The 19,761-nt window shown below is 39.4% G+C and overlaps 2 protein-coding genes across 3 annotated transcripts; both read right to left on the reverse strand.

Moving 5' to 3' along the window:
- Positions 1-2,456: 2,456 nt before the first annotated feature.
- LOC139962861 (serine protease 23-like) lies at positions 2,457-6,526 on the reverse strand. The gene has a single exon (XM_071963246.1). The coding sequence runs from the start codon at positions 5,881-5,883 to the stop codon at positions 4,648-4,650; it is 1,236 nt and encodes a 411-aa protein (XP_071819347.1). The 5' UTR covers positions 5,884-6,526; the 3' UTR covers positions 2,457-4,647.
- A 5,236-nt stretch (positions 6,527-11,762) lies between these two features.
- Positions 11,763-17,230, reverse strand: LOC139962938 (glutathione S-transferase 3, mitochondrial-like). Of its 2 annotated transcripts, none has more exons than XM_071963355.1 (6): positions 16,967-17,230; positions 15,753-15,905; positions 14,880-14,944; positions 14,579-14,636; positions 14,078-14,150; positions 11,763-13,014 (listed from the first exon to the last, which is right to left on the reverse strand). In XM_071963355.1, the coding sequence occupies exons 2-6, from the start codon at positions 15,879-15,881 to the stop codon at positions 12,875-12,877; spliced, it is 465 nt and encodes a 154-aa protein (XP_071819456.1). In that variant the 5' UTR covers positions 15,882-15,905; positions 16,967-17,230; the 3' UTR covers positions 11,763-12,874. The 2 variants fall into 2 exon arrangements, with proteins under 2 accessions (XP_071819456.1, XP_071819455.1); XM_071963354.1 differs by having other exon boundaries at positions 15,753-15,918; positions 16,967-17,228.
- Positions 17,231-19,761: the final 2,531 nt, after the last annotated feature.

The raw sequence follows: 19,761 nt of genomic DNA on the forward strand, positions 1-19,761 counted from the left end.
GAGCATTTCTTCGACCAGTTGTTACTGGTGGTCATCCATCCATCCATCCATCCATCCATCCATCCATCCATCCATCCATCCATCCATCCATCCATCCATCCATCCATCCATCCATCCATCCATCCATCCATCCATCCATCCATCCATCCATCCATCCATCCATCCATCCATCCATCCATCCATCCATCCATCCATCCATCCATCCATCCATCCATCCATCCATCCATCCATCCATCCATCCATCCATCCATCCATCCATCCATCCATCCATCCATCCATCCATCCATCCATCCATCCATCCATCCATCCATCCATCCATCCATCCATCCATCCATCCATCCATCCATCCATCCATCCATCCATCCATCCATCCATCCATCCATCCATCCATCCATCCATCCATCCATCCATCCATCCATCCATCCATCCATCCATCCATCCATCCATCCATCCATCCATCCATCCATCCATCCATCCATCCATCCATCCATCCATCCATCCATCCATCCATCCATCCATCCATCCATCCATCCATCCATCCATCCATCCATCCATCCATCCATCCATCCATCCATCCATCCATCCATCCATCCATCCATCCATCCATCCATCCATCCATCCATCCATCCATCCATGACGAATCCCCTCCCCTACCCCTTCTCCAACAACTTCCCCCATCAACAGATCTCGTTCGTCACAATTGTGTGACTAGAAACCATTTCCTCCCATCCAGCAATGACTGAAAGCAAGGTGTCAAAAGACTCGGAGAAGAAAGAAAAAACAGTTGTTAATCAAGAACATTTTTTCTCCTTCGTTTTTGTTTGATAAATATAGGCACTTATGGAAAATCCATTTCCCTTACAGTAAATTACAAGAAACAAGATTTGAAAACAAAACTAACTTCTTCAATAGTTTACAAAGTATTTCAGCAAAATCAGTGAATATAAATAACAAACATACAAAAGTTCTACGTCGTTATTATGGCCGACATAACAAACGGATGAAATGATAAATTATTTTGATAGAACGATCAAAGTCAGAATATTGTATAATCTACATAATGGTCGATTTTTGCACCTCTGCATAATGGAATGTTCCATCATATACCAGCATCATCTATTCGTGTACAGCTTTGACCATTTGCTCCATTACGAACGTATGGATTGTGGTAGTCCAGTTGTTAATCAAGAACATTTTTTCTCCTTCGTTTTTGTTTGATAAATATAGGCACTTATGGAAAATCCATTTCCCTTACAGTAAATTACAAGAAACAAGATTTGAAAACAAAACTAACTTCTTCAATAGTTTACAAAGTATTTCAGCAAAATCAGTGAATATAAATAACAAAACATACAAAAGTTCTACGTCGTTATTATGGCCGACATAACAAACGGATGAAATGATAAATTATTTTGATAGAACGATCAAAGTCAGAATATTGTATAATCTACATAATGGTCGATTTTTGCACCTCTGCATAATGGAATGTTCCATCATATACCAGCATCATCTATTCGTGTACAGCTTTGACCATTTGCTCCATTACGAACGTATGGATTGTGGTAGTCCATCCTTCAGTCACACCCTCTCTACACAACCCATCCCTCAGCCATGCCTATACCCAAATCAATATGTTCGTAATCCCTCAAGTTTGTAACTATGTTACGTTATTGCGGCATCTTATATATTATGTGCATGAGACTGGTTTAGACTTGTCGTAAGTCGATTTATTGATACATATCTATGAATGCCAGCTTGTAATCCTGCAAGTTTCCTATCTATGGTATTATATATTGCTACAAGTCGTTTCTATAAATAACGCTAAATTTGCTACAAAAAATATATATACCTGCTCAGAATAGTCAAATGACGGACTCGCTATTAATAAAATAAGCTATAATATAAATTAAGAAAACGTCAAACACATAGACAGCATTTTCAAACATTAAGTCATAATACCTACATCTCATGTTCATCGCTTTTGTTTAAAATATCAACGAATATCTCACGTAGTCAAATAAAATCTAACACCATATAGCTAGACCACATAAGGTCAGCGTATACTTTTAGTCAAGCTAATGCATGCTGCTATAGGCCTGAATAATTAACAGCGAAATGTTGAACAGATTTCACAGATTTCACAGTTTCAGTTTTGTTCTTCAGTTTTAGCAGCTAGACTAGATATGCAATCTCGAATTAACACCCCCTGGAGCCCTATGCACCAACAGCTTATAAGACCCCCCCCCCCCTCCACCTACTATAATGACATTTTGCAGGCATAAAACAAAATATAGGTAGTTGGTTTATCTTGCATGGCAGTGTTCATGGATGACCCTTGACCTTGAAGACCTTGGATAATCAGGCACTGCAGATATGGTCTCCTTTTTTGAGCCAAGCCCTCAACACGCCACTTCGTCTCACAGACATTTTTTTGTCTGATCATTGAAGATGTTGAAGGGTTTAAACTGTTCATGTTTTAGATACTTCCGTATATCAAAGATGAATATTGCAATTTTGCAGTAATTGTGCACTCTTTACAAAGCCTAACGCGTATTGTTCATAAGATTCCAATTCAACAAATTATGATATTCTACTGTATAGCTATTGTTTCACTCCCACGTCACTAATTACTGATCACCTAAACGTGTTCATTCGATGATGACGTATTTTGACGTAATTTGTGCACATACATTTTCGTTACATTTGCATACATCGACTACAACAACAAAATGATCTAAAACACAATACACAATGATTGTTTGGTTACATTGAACTTGAAATGTTAAAGAAAAAAAAACATCAACCCACAATAATCAACATTTATCTCATGTAATAGAGATTATATGATGAGCAACCTTCCCAAACACATAAGAAAAATCTTTTTCTGTTTGGGTGAGATACTTTTTAAGAAAAAAAAATCACCCTAGAAAGAACCTGGGCTCGAAAAACCGAACGACTGACCGGCTCTCCACCCCAGTCCCTTTGCATCGAGACTGTGACTGTGTGGTCATCGTCATGTTTGTATCACAATCTTCCCTGTAGAAAGGGAACATAATGCCAGTGGCGTAGGAAGGTACTTTTGAGTGGGGGGGGGGGGGCTGAAGACTGATGGCCGGCCTGGGAGAGAGGTCTAAGGGGAGGGGTTTCCCCCTCCCCTTTGGAATTTTTTGCATTTCCAGGGGGCCTTAGATGCAATTTGGTGCAATATAGCACACTTCACCACCCACTCCATTTTGTAAACTTAATTTTGTATTTTCACCTGGCCTAAGATGCAATTTGGTGCTCCAAATGATATTTTTTTCTCATTTGGAAATGAAAAAGGGGTTTTCTGACTTGCGAACCGGGGGGGGGGGGCGGAATGATACTTCCGCCCCTCCACATTTTTCACTGGGGGGCTGGCGCCCCCAGCCCCCCCGGTTCCTACGCCCTTGCATAATGCTACACATGATCTTAGCCAAAAGGCCGAGAAGATATTGAAAATCAGTTCAGGTCAGCGCCATTTAGTGTATACTGTTGGACGTATGGTAGTAAAGTGCTACTGCATAGGAGATAAATATTTTAACCATCGAAATTTGCGGTAAATGTCACCTCGTCTCGACGAAGGTATATAAGTTAACTAAAACATTACAAATGTAAGCATTATAGGGGCCCAGTGACATTTAAGAATACGTGATATCAGCGAAATACTAAAGGTTTTTCTTCTTGTTCTGGAGTTGAACATCATAATCTTTCTCTGCCACATGCATGGGTTAACGGTAAGGGTGAGATCAGCTTCTCCACTGTGTGAACGAGCTGCACTGAAATAAGGTGCTGGAATTCCTTAATACCCCCACCACCCGCACTCCCTTCCATCTCTACCCACCACCCCCTGGCCATTTTCCTAAATTAAATTACTCCTATTGGTTTTGAAACTTCTCTTTCAAGTCGAAAACTGTTTCTTTAACCAGCAGCATTGGATAAGTATAGCATCCAATCAATGTTAATCAAATCGTAACTTGCCCCCCACCCGGCCACCCCACCCCCCTCTCAATATATATATATATATATATATTCACGCGTTTGTGAGTTATTGCAAACAATTTATTACATTTGATTGTTTACCCTTTTACTTGATGAATAAAACACAACATTCGGTCGATCGTATATGTACCAATGTAAAGTAAAGAGAAATCAAGAAAATCCCACTAAAACATTCTGTGACTGTGCTAACTTGAAGCGATGATTTGAGGCTCTTTCCCTTTCTTTTCATTATTCGTTCACCTTTTGACCTTTATCCTTCGACAAGTTCTGAAGCCTTTAATATTTTTTTTTCACGAACTGTGTATGTGGAACCTTGTCAGTCATTTTATACAGCGGAGCCAGATAAGGTAATGTTTTTCCAAATAATCACACAACCTTTGAACTATATGATGATAAATAAGAATCGAAGAATATGCAGCATTTAATGTGAGAAAGATTTGATTGAATTTACTGTCGTAAAAGTGTACACTTTGATATGACAGATATAACCATCGACAACATATATATATATATATATATATATATATATATATATATATATATATATCATATCACTCATAGTCATACTTTGTTCCTCGCCCTAATGATATTCAATAGGTTGTCGATGGTTCCCCCACAAATTAATTCCTATCCTCTGCATTCCCCATAGTCCCCGGTCATCCAGAAACAGATTTGAGCAAATTTTAAAGGAGTCACTTTTACCGCTAAGTTTCTCTCACGTGTCGATCCATCCTCCAGGTAGAATATCTGGTGTCCAGTAAAGATGCCGACTACATTCCTCTCCCAGTTTCGGGTGAATTTGTTCCATCTACGGACGTATATCCCCGCCCCGATACTCTGTGGTGTTCCGTCGCACTGTTGGTATAAAATCTCCATCGTTTCTTCCATGACTTTACAGAATCGGTAGTTCAAAGTCGGCCTCGCGATCTCATCGAAGGAACTGAAATGGATCCGCTTACCTTCTCCGACATTCGCAACGGATCCCACACTGACGTTGAGAAAATCACGATCCGCCTCTCGCTTCAGTTGGATGAGGGCGTAGTTCTTATCAACCGGAAGCTCTGCTTTACCTTTCTTACCCTTCGGGGGTTTTGATGACCACTCCTTGGGAACAAAGATCTTCTTGACCGGAATCCAACGGAAAGCTTCCTTCCAATTCTTTCCCATCTCTTCATCCCGAGATAACTGTCTCTTTTGGCGAATGCCGACTTCAAAGTCTCGTATTTTATTGATCATCTTACGGCCGTTGTGGACGCAACTTGCAGCTGTCAGGACGTGTATTTCACTGATCAAGACGCCGGAACAACCGGACGAAATCTTCACATTTGTCGTAAAGGGAGTTTGGTTCAACCACTCCCTGTCGGTGATTGTAAAGCGAGTGTCGTCGCCGACGATAACCTCTCTCCGTCGTCGACTGTCAGATTTAGTCTCTTTCTCTCGTAATTTCAATCTCCTCTCGCCGTCTCTCCATCTGTTGAGGTAGCGTAAAAAATCCGAATCCAAATCGATTTCGACAACCTTATCTGTACCTTCGTCAGTAAATACTTCGTACGCAAACTCATTTACAGCCTTTGTATCTGTTACTGTATCGTTCACGTAACCTTTACACTCAGGTCCACAAAATAGAATATCTTCTAAGGTATTTTCCTCCTCATCTTCAGTAGCTGCCTCTCCTTCGTGCTCTCGTAGAGGGGGAGATGGTTTACTCGGAAACTGGATCGTGTGCCATGTAACCACCCGCTTTGAGGTCCACGGTTTACGGATATTTACCAATCCTGAGGTTGGAACAGCAGCGGTGTCTCTATCTACCGCTATGCAATGGTTAAATGCTAAAAAAAGGGTTAAAACAACGGAAACCCACATGTTTGAAAAGCAAGGATGAATTTCCCTTTTGTAATAGGAAGAAGGAAAAGAAACGTTTATAATTCCATTTACATTACCGAAGAAAATGTTTTCGACTAAATCGTAGTTCACGTTGCATCTCTGTACGCTATACCGTACGTCTCCGTCGCTGCGATTAATTCCTTAAAGCAAAACACAGTCTTGTATATGAGTTGCGAGTAACTCATTCCTTTATTTTTAAAATTACAAATCCAATAACTCCAATAAATCGAAATCTTTGTTTTGAAATCAGTAGTGATTTGAAGAGGAAAGAGTCCCGTCGTTCGAATAGTGAAACCAAACAGCATTTAAAACGAAACGAATTCACACAGCGCGTCTGAAGGAGGCACCATGAAGAGGGCGTGACCTAACAATCATGAAGAAGTAATACAGTGTTTTGATTGGATCGAGGCAAAATACGTCATGCCAGGATATCGCTCTGGGGTGCAAGAAAATTGCGCGAAGTTCATATTTAGCAAAAATGTGAGTAGTAATTGCAGGATAGGTTAGATTGTGTAGGCCGACGACCCACTGGGATACTGCAGGTGGTTTTCTCCGGTTCCCTGCGGGTATCTATGGCTAGCCAGCCAGTTTTGTCAAAGAAAATCGCCGCTGTGATTTTTGATGACAACGTTCCAGCCATTTTTAAAGTGATACAACATTTTCCCACAATGTGCTACCGTACTATACTAGATGGTAAATGAAGGTCCACTTGTTTGTACATGTTTAGATACTCACTTGACGGTAATACCGTCATGATCACATCGTTATAGTCTCTCGATGTAAGGCGATTGGGGTTGAGGGGGGAGGGGGTGGGGGAGGGGGGGGGTGGGTGGGGATCAAGCTGTTTGGTTTTCGGACACAGATCTTTATCTTGGGTGACTTGTATTACAAAGTGAATTGATCACCCTTCCTAAGGAAAATATAAACTTATATTATTCACAGCCTAATATTCTCTTTCATTGCATTTTGCGTATAATTATAGCATTATCTACCTATTTTGGTTATCCCTATATCAGAATATATATCCCTACGTCAATACACTGTGTGCACTAATGCATGAAGTTGTCTATCACTTTTTTAGCTCATGTGAGTTAAGTTTTCATACATGCGATCATATTTTATAAATTTTAGGTCACCAGGTCACGAGAGGTAAATTACTGAAAAAACGCAAAAAATGATACCCCTGCTATAGAGCGTTTGTCCAAATCCGCTAAAATGTTGTGTATATAACGTTTGAACAAACGTTTGAAAAGTTGTTCAGGAAAAAATATGTTTGTCGTCATGTGATACCCCCCCCCCCAAAAAAAAAGGCCTTCTGTAGAGTTTTCAATATTAATGAAATGTAGGCCATTTATCACATGCAATGATCATGCAGTTTGTTTTTTTCAACTTTTTAGTATACGTTTTGGTGCCGTGAATGGCAAAATGTGTTCCGTCATTTTGGGAAATAATAGTACCCTTGGGCGACTTGATCAAGTCAAATATTTACTTGTTATTCAAGTATCCTAGTTCTATTTCATTCTCTCTGCAAAAGGACGACTTGGCAGATTTGCATCTTGAACTTTTCCACATTTTGTGTGTGAATACGACATGTCAGAGTTACCTTTATCGTTGAAAGCGATTCCGATTACTGCTCTTTAACGTTTCTATGTGGTACCTCGATTGTAAACAAGTTGCAAGTCGTTATATTATTGTATGAGAGCAATTTTCGTCAGCAATTTTGGGTCAGCACAATTCAAACTTGATATTCACAACATAATGGCAGATTTAGCAGTGGACTATTTTTTTTTTTTTTACATTTTCGTACTATTATTGCATGGATGAAAACTACGAAGTGCATGTACTGTTGGTTCTTTGTTTTTGCAATGGAGCATGGTTTACCCTAGTAACGAGTACAACGATCAATTGCATAATTTAAAGGGTGTGAAGACTCGCGCAAAAAGAAACGTCTAATGCCGGCAATCTGACCTAGTTTCGAATGATGTGTAACAGAAGTGTTAGACACCACCATCGATCCCAGAAAATACACACACACACACAGCTTGCTGCTGTCAGTAATTAGACACTAGTGTACAGTCAGTACATACAGCTGCGGTCAATACACACAGCACAGTGTACAAACGACACAGCGATGGACATCGCAGGTCAAGCTAAAGATAACAAGGTATTCACGTTTCATTACTGTCTGCATTTTGTAGCGACACGAACAAAACGTCACTTGCAAGCAACGGAAAAGTTAACTTTTTCAGAGCGCGGCACACGGTTTGGGCGAGTCTTCAATACCTGTTACACCTCATTCGAAACTAGGTCAAATTACCGGCATTAGACGTTTCTTCTTGCGCGAGTCTTCACATCACCCTTTAAGTTCGTGGCACCATATATAGGTTCAATCAATGACAATTCAAACCTATGAAACTCGTTATGCATGGCGTGTGTGGGTATGTGTATGGTTTGGCTGTGTGGTGTGCGCGCTGCCTTCTTGTAACACCCAGTGTCTCTAAAAGTGTATGATTGGCAACCCTTTATGCGTGGTATGGTTGCCCATATTAGATAGGGACCTTATTGACTTTATTGGAGGTCAAGAGTCATCCGAAGTCAACAAGATGAAACAGTGACAGCACTATATACCTATACCTTATAAACCTCAAGAACGGAAACTTGTAGGTCACCCATTCTGTGTTGGACAAACCCCTTGATATTTGGGGTTAATTAATTAATTAATGAATGCCAGTGTCATTTGACGTATAATCTAGCTCAAATGTGAACGTGACCATAGCTAAGGAAATGTAACATTGACAAGTCTCCTTCTTCCTACGAGGTGTCAGTTTTAAGTAAATATGTATTTAATTTTTGTGAAGGTCAAAATTCATCAAAGGGTCAACAGAATCTGCTGGACTCAAATAAACACAACTTTTTCATGATATCTTACGAGGATAACATTGGTTCTTACCCTGTTACGATGGCATCATCCATCCAACCTCAATACAGCTTTGCATTTTGGTTTAAAGATACTACAAAGGCAGCTGTGTATTTTCAGTACTCAAGAACAAAAATTTGCGTTAATTATAGCCTTTTGACTTTTTAAATTTATTTCACATTTTTACCATTGTTTATTTCAATCAAAATAACAAAATTAAAATTGATCTTTTTATCTTTTTTATCAAAACAAATGTTTACAACTTTTCATCATTGTAACAAACTATGTATGCTAAGAAGGAGCGTAAGGCGAGCAAAAGTGGAGAAATGGGAGGAAAGGAAATGACTACGTTATCCCGCCTATGTCTTATATTTTTCGCACAAAAAAATGGATAAACTGCTCAGATAAATTACAAATCAAAATAAAATAACATTTTCAATTTGAAACTATGGGTCACGTCCCAGATTTGGGGAGCAGGGCCTTGAGAACAAACTCGCGTTCTCAGCACGGAATGTCAAAAGAGTTAGCATTCGCCGAGCACATTTGACAGTGACAAATATAGGTACTGCCCGGAATTTCACAACATAGTTTACTATATATACACAAAATCTCTGGCCTGCCTGTTTCGAGTATAATTTCTACACGTTTAGAGATGGTGTGGCGCTCTTTCAGAACTTCTATATTCGGAAAGCCACGACAATGGTCACTGCCCGACAATAGACGATAACTATATAGGCCTACGTGGGAAAACCGAAAAAAAGGTCAAATTATAAATTTCATAATTTTCAACTGATTTGGAGTTTGAGTTAGTATATTTTAGAAACAGTGGCATGCACAGAATTTTTAAAGGTGGTGAAGGTGGGGGGGGGGGTGGGGAGTTCAAATTCCCCCGACTGCCTTACGTAGGGGCCTGAACCTTTATGAAAATGCCATAGTCAAATCAAGGATTTTATAAGGATGGGTGCAGGGAGCTAGGGGTACAACATTGGGGTTTTCGAAGCCGACTATCATGTAGGGTTCAGAGGTCAAATATGTTACATTGCGAGTGATATTTAGACTATAAATTATAGGTCCATTTAACTATAGCACTCAATGCAAGTTTGTGCTAATAAATAATTTATGTGAGGTTTAAAGGGGGGGAGGTACCAGTAGGAGGTACACACACACATGTTCACTGATAGAAACACACACGCACAAGTATAACGCTTTATCGACAACACTACGTCTCGAATTCATAATAAATCGTTTCCCAGATGAAATGTCGATCTTTGTTCATAAAATTAAAAATTTTGAGACATTTCGACATGTATTTTAAATTAGCAACTGCCAAATTAGTCCCTCAGCTCTGAAGCTGAATATTACATATAGCCACAGTCCTGATGCAAATGAGACTTTGGAACAAGATAAAACAGGAGAGATCTGTTTCTAACTTGTACTAATTTGTTTTTCACATAGCTGGCTTCTCGTTTAAATAGACTTCCGCTAGCCTTTAAGCTTTGCTGATGCCTTCACTTTAAAACCAGATGATAACGTTGTGTAAACTGTAAGATGTGTGTGTATGTATGTAAGAAGTACTTGATTAGTTGATGCTTAAATGCTTCCTTTCTATATAACATGCTAAGGTAAACCGCATCGTTTATCCTAGCCAATATAGTTCGTAAGTAAAACAAATAGTAGGCTATTATACATATGAAGGAACGAGCATTGTTAGACACATCTATACTATCATTCAAACAAGATAATGACGTAATGTTTATTTTAAGCAAACTATATTCAGTTCTTATCACACCACACATGATGCCGAAGTCCACTGCATGAAGGTGTTCTACAGGCTGTACTAACCGAAGCCGTATAAAAAGACCGTTATGTACACTGTTGTATACTCCTTACCATCCTGGATGAACCGAGAGTCCTGCATATAGACACAGCTCTAACAGGACTGTTCCCCCACCCTCCAACCGCACACTTTCCCAATATACCCCCCTATTTTTCTCACACCCCGCAATTTTGAGAAAACGATAGATTAGGGAAAAGGGTTACGTTTCCTTTTGAAGCCGGACAAGAAAGTGAACTATTATGACTACTGTGGAACGCCATATGTGTCACAATGTTAGGAAACATATCAGTTAACATTTGCATGCTATAGCCATGTAGATATGTTATGTTTCAGTAACAGAGTATCAGAAATAACATCAGTTTCGTGCTGTAACTCAATATCAGCATGTCAAGGAGGAAATCAACAGTTGATTCAATGCTCTGAGAAACATGTTCTTAGTCAAATTGCATGGAACCCATATTTTGCCAAGAATAAGGAAGTACTCGAGAAGGTCCACAGGAGGGCTACTAGGATGATTATTTCCTTAAAGGGTGTTCCTTATTATAGGCGGTTACAGCTGCTGAATCTCACCACACTAGAGCTTTGGAGGTTACGTGGTGACTTGATTCAGGTTTTCAAGATTGTGTATGGTTTTGTCAATTTATCCTTCACTGACTTTTTCATGTTTGCTAATAGTAGTTGTACCAGAGGTCATTGTCTTAAACTCCAGAAGTGACAAAGTAGGATTAAATATTCGGCATAACTTTTTTTTCTAATAGGGTTGTGAATGAGTGGAACGGTTTGCCTGAGAAAGTTGTACTTGCAAGTAGTGTGAATGGGTTTAAGAATGCTTTGGACAAGCACTTTAAGCATTGTAATCGGGTCTGAGTGTTGTGTCTTCAGTTTTTCTCTCCTATAGGGTCCTTGATGGGGACTTGGATCCTGATCCTTTTGTTCTAAACTAAACTAAACTATATAATAGTCTACTAACATTGTGAAACAGGAGGTAATTTTCCCGCAAAATTTCGATATCTCTCCCTCTTTCTATCCCCCTTTCCGTTACCAGATAAATCTTACAGGAGAACCGAAAAAAAACAAACAACGAGAAACAAAAACAAAAGCAGAATAGTATATTCCGTATTTTTATTGAAAATAATTCAGTGTTCAAAATATACCCAGCGTTGGAGCAATTATGCATGATGAATAATCCATACAGGCTGTCTGCGGGACAGGGTTTTTTGTTCTGCTTTCTGAAATATCGGAATTGAATTAAAGGAGCCGTCATTTCTTCATTTTTCTCAAGTACAATGTAGGTGTTTCTCAGCAACGCTATTTCATTTTTTTGATGAAGTTTTTACTTGCCAGATTTAAATTAAAGAGTCATTAGCATAACACTAAACTAAATGACACTTAATTATAATAACAGCTCCCGCCCAACTTCTCTACGCAAATTAGGATAGACCGAGACACATCTAAGATGAAAGTGTACGTTTGGCGTAAAGATCATTATAAGTGCTAGTGAGTTTGCAAGTAACAGATAATTTTCGAGAAATTTGGAGATAGTTGGAATTGTTCAAGTAACAAACAATATGCTTTGTGCTGCCAGTTTGTACTCATAGTGACGTCATAGTGACATCAAGGGAGTTGAAGTACGTTTAAATTATTAATAAACATTGCTGGAACTGATATCAGTACTAGATAATCGTTATAAACTACGGTATATTATAAAAGACATTTGTGTACATTATTTCTGCCTAAGAAAGCAAATAAATAAATAAGGAAATTAGACTAAGCATTCAGATTGTCGATTGTGGTGTTATAAAGTTTGTCTTTACATGATCATAAAAATATGAAAGGACATACATATGGAAACTTTTAAATTTGAAAACGATCGTTGCTTTTCCTTATATGAAATGAAATTTGAAATCTTTAGTTTATTGTAATGGTACTTTGTTATCAAATCCTGTCTAAATTGTTCTACAATCAACGAAACTGGTTGTCCTAGGTCGAGTGAGACGAAAGAGGGGGAAGGGGATCGATGGGAACAGCCCGGGACTAAGAAGCAACTACGGAACCAGGCAGAGGATACTGGATAAAGAATAATGTGTCTTCCTTTTCGTGTAGCATATTAAAGGGGAAATGAATACTTCAAAAAGGTGACCCGGTTGCATATTGTCCCCTGGGCCCAACCTGGCTCTTGGCCCATAACCGTGGAGCAAAGCATTTGTCTGAACGAATTAACAGTTCCGGAAGCCCCACTCACGGGCCGGAAACGTAGCAAAGAAACCAAGTTGGCGCAAACCGGTTGCAATATTCAGTCCCAGCAGTCCAAGTAAACCAATCGCCATGAAACGACCTCGAAAGCGATTCTTTGGCTCTGTAAAGATGATGAAATAAGAAAGCGATGAATATTCATAAGATTAGACTAAATATCGGCGTGGGTTTTGGTATAAAAGATAAAGTATAATAAACCGGAAGATATTCATTCCCACCCACCAAGATTGCGCATGCGCACTCATGATCAGGTATCGTGCAAAGAATAACTGTTGATACAATTTAAAGCAGTCTGTTGCGGTTATATAGTCTGCAATTTAACCAAAACCTATATAGAGCAGGCGCGGCGGAACGGGGAAATTATTAGGGGGGGGGGGGCTAATATGTGGAGACTATCTAAGCGGAGCGCCACAATCGGTTGGCGCGGAGCGTACAAGAAAATTTTGGGTTTTTCAAACCTCCCAGGTGGCCGGAAACGGCACTCCCCGAGTGTTTTATGCTGCGAATACTTAGCCCTAAAATATGGGTCTCAAGCCTGCAATTTCTCAGATTGCACGTAAAAATTTGTAAAAACATTGTAATTTGTATATTCGATGGTGTTTTAAGAGAGAAGCTATTATACTCGTAGTGTATACTCGCAAATACGTTTTTGAGTGTAGTAGGGGGAAGTTGGAGAACTGGCTGAAATGAGGCAAGTCATTGGCCTAAGACGAAGTTGTGTTGCGCTTACCGGTATACTCACACTCACTGCTTCCACTTTTCGTGGCGCGTGAAGACGCGGTTGGGGTGACAATGTGGTCTATAGCCAGTGGACGGGCCGAGGGTCCCCCCCCCAGCATTTACTAAAATTATAACACCTATATAGTATACGTGTGCATCGGACAGATCGACAAGTATATGTATTGAAAAATGGGCAGATGCACGTTTCGGAGCCTTGGTAATTATTGGGGGGGCTTATCATGCATTTGCCCCCTCAACTTTTTCATTGGGGGGGCTGAGCCCCCAAGCCCCCCCCCCCCCCCCCGGTTCCGCCGCCACTGATATAGAGTATAACTCAGACTAAGATTGTTGCAATAAATCAAAACAAGGACACCCTACTTAAGTGTTTTCTTTCTTTCATCAAATCACCGGAATATTTCTCTAAAGTACTGATAAGGTACACTAACCTCCCGTGTAGTATCCTTTCGCATACGCAACTCGACCAGCGAGGTAGATTATACCAAACCCTGATGCAAGACGCTGAAGGTAAAGGAAAGTAATGTTAATTATTCGACGACACTAGATTTGTAGTGAGACCATATACTGGTACTCATGCGTCTACCTGTATAATCGATGTACTCGCTCTCATTGATTTGTACTCATATGCGTACTCGTACTCGCACGCGTACTCGTATGCGTACTCGGGGTATTTTGAAAATCTTGTACACTAGAGCAAGGTTATGCACTAGCTATTGTTCATGAGGATTGTACTCAAAGAGGTAATCATAACAAAGGGACTTGTATAGCCTACTTGGTACCCGTACTCATGCTGTTGTACTCGCACTACAGGTTTGGATGTCATTAGAGAATTACCTTTACATCAATATATTAGTGAGAACAGAACGACATGTAACCTATAGGGAATGTTAAGACCTGAGTGATGGTGACGATATTTATCTTCAACTTACCGGAAAATTTGTTCCACCGATAAAGAGTTGTGACAGAAACACCGGATACATTTCTAGGCTGTTAAAAAGAAATTATTTCCACAAAACTTTTACTTTTGTTCTCTGACTGCTTCGGAAGCATTTTCTATAACAATGTAAAACAATAAATGTGATACGGAAATTAAGGATTATAGCGCCCCACCAGGAACTCATTGTATGGTTAGTTCAGAAAAGTTTAACGTGATATTCAAACTAAAAGCAAATGTATAAACGTTGTCAAATAAAGTTCTCATTTAATTAAGAATATTACATTAAAACTTACAAGTTTTGATGTGCTCTTTGTACGCAGTTAAATTCATTACTGTCATCAGAGTACATCGCCGGATACTAACCAATAGAACAATAGAAAACAATACAATATATGTGAAATAGTTCGATGCATATCCATGATATACCTAAATAGTGAGGTCAGATTTCGGGCCAATTTTGAATGGTTAAAGTTAGGTTACGATTCGGGGAGAAATGGGAAAATTACAGGAGGGTGCTATACAAAAAATGCTATTTTGCAGTTTGAGCATAATTCACTTTCTTGTGAGCGAGTAAGCAAAGAGACGCCTGAACACTTGTTTTGTCTTCATATTATTAGTTGATTCTAGGGGGCGGAGGGGATGATGGTCCACCTATTTTATACTAGGGGGCAAAAGTATGATGTTACCCCAACCCAGTTCCTCCAACAATTGCGAGAGGACAGTCAAGAAAACCAATATATACGATAATTTGAATGGTCTGTTTCAGTTATCTAAAGCAGTACATATTAAATTGATACTAAAACAACGTTTAGAAGAGTATATCATTGCATTTATACACGCACCCGGTCGACAAAATATGACTGCGTCAAGTTACATCAGTATGTGTTTGCCCCACGAAATCCTGGAAACGGATCGACGCGCCTGTATGATTACATGTAAATAGAAAGTTTGTCGACTGAGCCTATATCTAAGAATTTTAAACTTGACTCATAAAGTTAATAATATGAAATTTCAAATTTCAGGATAAAGCAATCTGCCATCATGGCGTAAACCACTGCCCTTTCCGTTGATACTGTTAACTGTATGACACAGTTAACAGTATCAACGGAAAGGGCTGGTTTACGCCATGTGGGTTAACAACTTTACCATATTTATGGTGTCCATACCTCAACTTTGAATTCTTTCCGAGCCTTGATCACATTTCGGGACAGCCACATGTTGACAAAGAAGCTTCCGGCTCCAACCAGAATGACGTAACCATAATCATCCGATAGAGTGCTCAGAGTGCCCGGCATCTTCAAGTGGTGGTTATATACTTTCTACAGAGAATCACTGTAAATTCAAAGAACTTATTTAACGGTGTTACTGGGTGCGGAAGGGGAATGACGGGAGTGGTAGGATCTCATCTATGTCGGTGCTTTAAACTATACCGAGAATTCAGTCAAATGAACTTTCACTTTTATTTTCAGTGAAAAGGTAAAACAAAATATCCAATATCAGAGTGATAGAATTACACCCCTGTCCACCCCCTCCCTCAACCTTTTCAGGCTTCCTTTCAAATGGCTCATATTATAAAACACAGGCACTCAAAGGGGTACTACACAATTGCAGTTGAAATTATGGGAATGATTGCACCAGGCTGTGCATCTATAATCCCCCCTTACCCAAACAGAAATTCCTCTTATATCCCTCTCCTTCATCCCCTCTCCTTCATCCCCGTTCCTGGAAGGACATAGCCAAATGTGTTGCCACCAAAATATCGAACCCTGCCTACAGGTCTTGTGCCCACTCATCAATACTGCTTACATGCCTTCTCTATAGTTAAAGAAAGTTAACGCGGTTTTACGTACAACGTATCCACAGTAAACTAATGGACTGGACAAATATGTGACCATTCCTACAGAATGGTCTCATTTACTCCCCCTCCCCCACCCCATTGTAGTAGGCCCTAAGCAATAACATATGTACGTACAATGGCCCACTAAATGTGGAGTAAATTAGTACGTCCACCACCACCACCACCCCCCCCCCCCCACACACACACCCAGCCTAAATTCTGTCCTATTTAAACTGAAGTTAACGGATTTGAACATGGCTTTTCAAAAACTTGTCATGCACGTGACGTGGTTCATTTAGGCCTATGTCATAAAAATAAAGTAGGCCTACCGATTACCCCCCCCCCCCCCTCGTTTTGAAGTTAGTTTTGCCGTTAAGGGTCTCTTACTGTCAAATTATAGCTCTAGGCCCTATATAGTAGTTTGTTTTTACTGATGAAAGTCACCCACCCAAGATTAAGAGCCGGAACACACACACACACAAAAACAGCTTGATCCACTGGTTAGTCTCTTTATATGGTTATTGAGGATAATAAAATACTTACCAAATAAAGAAACAGAAATCTTCTCCTGCGTCGTGGTTGTATTTTTTACTCTTATAGTCTTCCAGATAACAGCGTCCGTGATATGTAGCACGTGAACCCAAAACTAAATACATACACCATGGGAGTCAGTAGGCAGTTATCAGAATCATATAAGCGTATAGGTTAGACTATTAAATCTTAGGTGTGTGAAGAAATATTGCATCTATTTTAGGTTTGTGTACACACGACGGTTCAAGACTATGATATATATATATATACCAGACTAAAGTTACCGTTCGTCGCGCTCTGTTTACATTTGACAGTGTTCGAGATATTAGACAAAAGCACAGCAATCACTCTGGCAGGCTGAAGCTTATGGAACGCCGACAGGGCAATGTATTGTGTTGTTTACTTCTATACTGTTTGTTATCATGTTGTTGCCTCCTTTGATGTTGTTGTCTCATTTAATGTTGTTGTATCCTACAAGGTTGTTGTCTCCTTTGATGATGTTGTCTTCTTTGGTGTTGTTGTCTCCATTGATGCTGTTGTCTCCTTCAACGTTGTTGTCTCCTTTGAAACTGGCGGCGCTGTTCACAATTTGAATACGTATTTTGACTTCATTAAAGTGAACAGCGCCGCCAATTTCAAAGGAGCCAACAGCATCAGAGTAGACAACAACGTTGAAGGAGAAGACATCAGCATCAAATGAGACAACAGCATCAAGGGGACAACAACATGATAACAGCAGCATAGAAGTAAATAACATAATACATTGCCCTTTCGGCGTTCCATACATCCGATAATTGAAAGGCAACAATGGAACCGACCTCCTCAGATTTTCCAATTCTAAAAGAAACAAATCATATGTATGATTATGTCAAATATAGTTTTCTTTGTTTCTAAAGATCTAAATATATCTATTGGTCAAACTTTCGCGTCCTCTGACAGCAGAATGTTTGAATGTCTTTTCTGTACCTTGGTCAACGTTACCGCCTTCCATTGCACATTTCGTGTACATATTCTTTCATCGTACATGTTCAGGAGTGTAAGCTCAGTGGTTGACGCCGGTGTCTTTCAATCATAAGGTCACGAGTTCGAGTCACTCCAAGATTAATGTATATATGTCGTCCAGTTACAGGGTTGTTGACAATTGACAAGTCATAATCATGGACGTTAAATATGAATCTAAGAGACTGACTTCGGTCAGCTTGCGGCTTTGATAAGCCAAGGAGGCTCCTTCGCGAGTTCTTGCTTGCAGGGGGATCTAAAATACAAACAATACATACATGTTACACAATCCCTTAACAGTGCCCTTATTCCAACGAGGTCCAATTTTGAACAGAGGGCCCTATCTCGAAACTCCTACGCGAAGCTCTCGGGTTGTTACGCCGAAAAAAAAAATGGTAAAAAAAGGATAAAGAAAAAAAAAACAAACAAAAACATAATTAAAACAATAAAACAATAAAACTCGAATGCAAGTAATTGATTGATTCGAATCAACATGCAATTAACTACCAGTCGTGGAATACTTTCAGATAGAACTGACACCGGACAAGATAAGAAAATAACCAAAAAAATTGAAGATATTTCAATCAATTATTTAGCTAATTTATCTGGAAATAAGAACAAATAATGACAAAATAATAATAAAGGTATACAAGTAATGTTGTTTCTCAACTTTTCGGTCGAGGTCAATCATATATAGTTTACGCAACTTATACATATTGTAGGCAGTTTTTCACCAAGTCAAATGTTTGTCAAGTCAAGTCAGGTCAGTAAAATTGTTGTCAAGGCAAGTCATGTCAATTCATGGCAAGTAAAATATGTAGTCAAGTCACAATTCATAAATCATTATTTGCAAGTTAAGTTAAGTCACACAAAAACATGTGATCCGAATCTGACTCGAGTTCAAGTCATTGATTCGAGTAGTCAACAACACAAGTCAAGTCATATCAATGCATTACAAGTATACTATAGTCAAGTCGTAATTCATAGTTATTGTTTTATTTGCAAGTCAAGTTAATAATTATTAGTTTGTGAACTTAAATCAATGCCATCTTTACTTCATGTTGAAAGGTTCACCAGGTGCGTAGCCAGGAATTTGCCAAGGGAGGGGCGAAACTGTAGATTCGGCATTGCAAACTATCTAAGCGTAGCGCCACTATGGTTGGCGCGAAGCGTACAAGAAAATTTTGGCTGTAAATGCCTCCCAGATGGCCGGAAATGGCACTTCCCATGCCTTGTTAGTTGCATCTTAGCATTTTCTCTTTTGAAAATACTAGCGATATCATAAAAACCTTAAAATTTTTTGTAAAAAATATGCTCAAGGGGGGGGGGCGGCTGCCCCCTTCGCCCCCCCTTGGCTACGCGCCTGAGGTTCACCACATTTAGGTTCAGCATTGGCAAAACACATATCTCCATTACTGTAAATTTAACTGTAATTAAAAAAAAAAGCCTGAGACAAAAAGATGAATCTCAGTTGGCTCGATGATGTCATATTCAGAATGAGCCAAGTCTTAAATTAAGTTAATTTAATTAAGCAACTCTTTTATGACAGTTGGATCACCTGCCTTGTAGCTAGAGGCTATGAAGAAACATCAAATATGTGGTATTTCCCATAAAGGGGTAAGATTTTTGGGGTGTTACTAAAACGAATGACAATTGCGTTACACATAACAAATGACAATATGTTGTACACTCTAAAAATTGCGTTGACTAAAACGAATGACAGTGAATGACAGCACAGACATTTGCTTCAACCGGATATCACAGTTCAGACTTCGTGGGTATATTAAAGCCACGCAAACCGAGTGGAC

The sequence above is a fragment of the Apostichopus japonicus genome, chromosome 21 (genome assembly GCF_037975245.1).
Source record: "Apostichopus japonicus isolate 1M-3 chromosome 21, ASM3797524v1, whole genome shotgun sequence".
Lineage (NCBI taxonomy): Eukaryota > Metazoa > Echinodermata > Holothuroidea > Aspidochirotida > Stichopodidae > Apostichopus > Apostichopus japonicus.

What these genes read in the sequence shown, in the direction of transcription:
- LOC139962861 (XM_071963246.1), bottom strand. Translation starts at nt 5,883, where the DNA reads ATGTGGGTTTCCGTTGTTTTAACCCTTTTTTTAGCATTTAACCATTGC.
- LOC139962938 (XM_071963355.1), bottom strand. Translation starts at nt 15,881, where the DNA reads ATGCCGGGCACTCTGAGCACTCTATCGGATGATTATGGTTACGTCATT. An exon ending in GGAAAGAATTCAAAGTTGAG is followed by an intron (nt 14,945 to 15,752) that starts GTATGGACACCA and finishes TCTATTGGTTAG; the next exon opens with TATCCGGCGATGTACTCTGA. An exon ending in CAAAGAGCACATCAAAACTT is followed by an intron (nt 14,637 to 14,879) that starts GTAAGTTTTAAT and finishes TCTTTTTAACAG; the next exon opens with CCTAGAAATGTATCCGGTGT.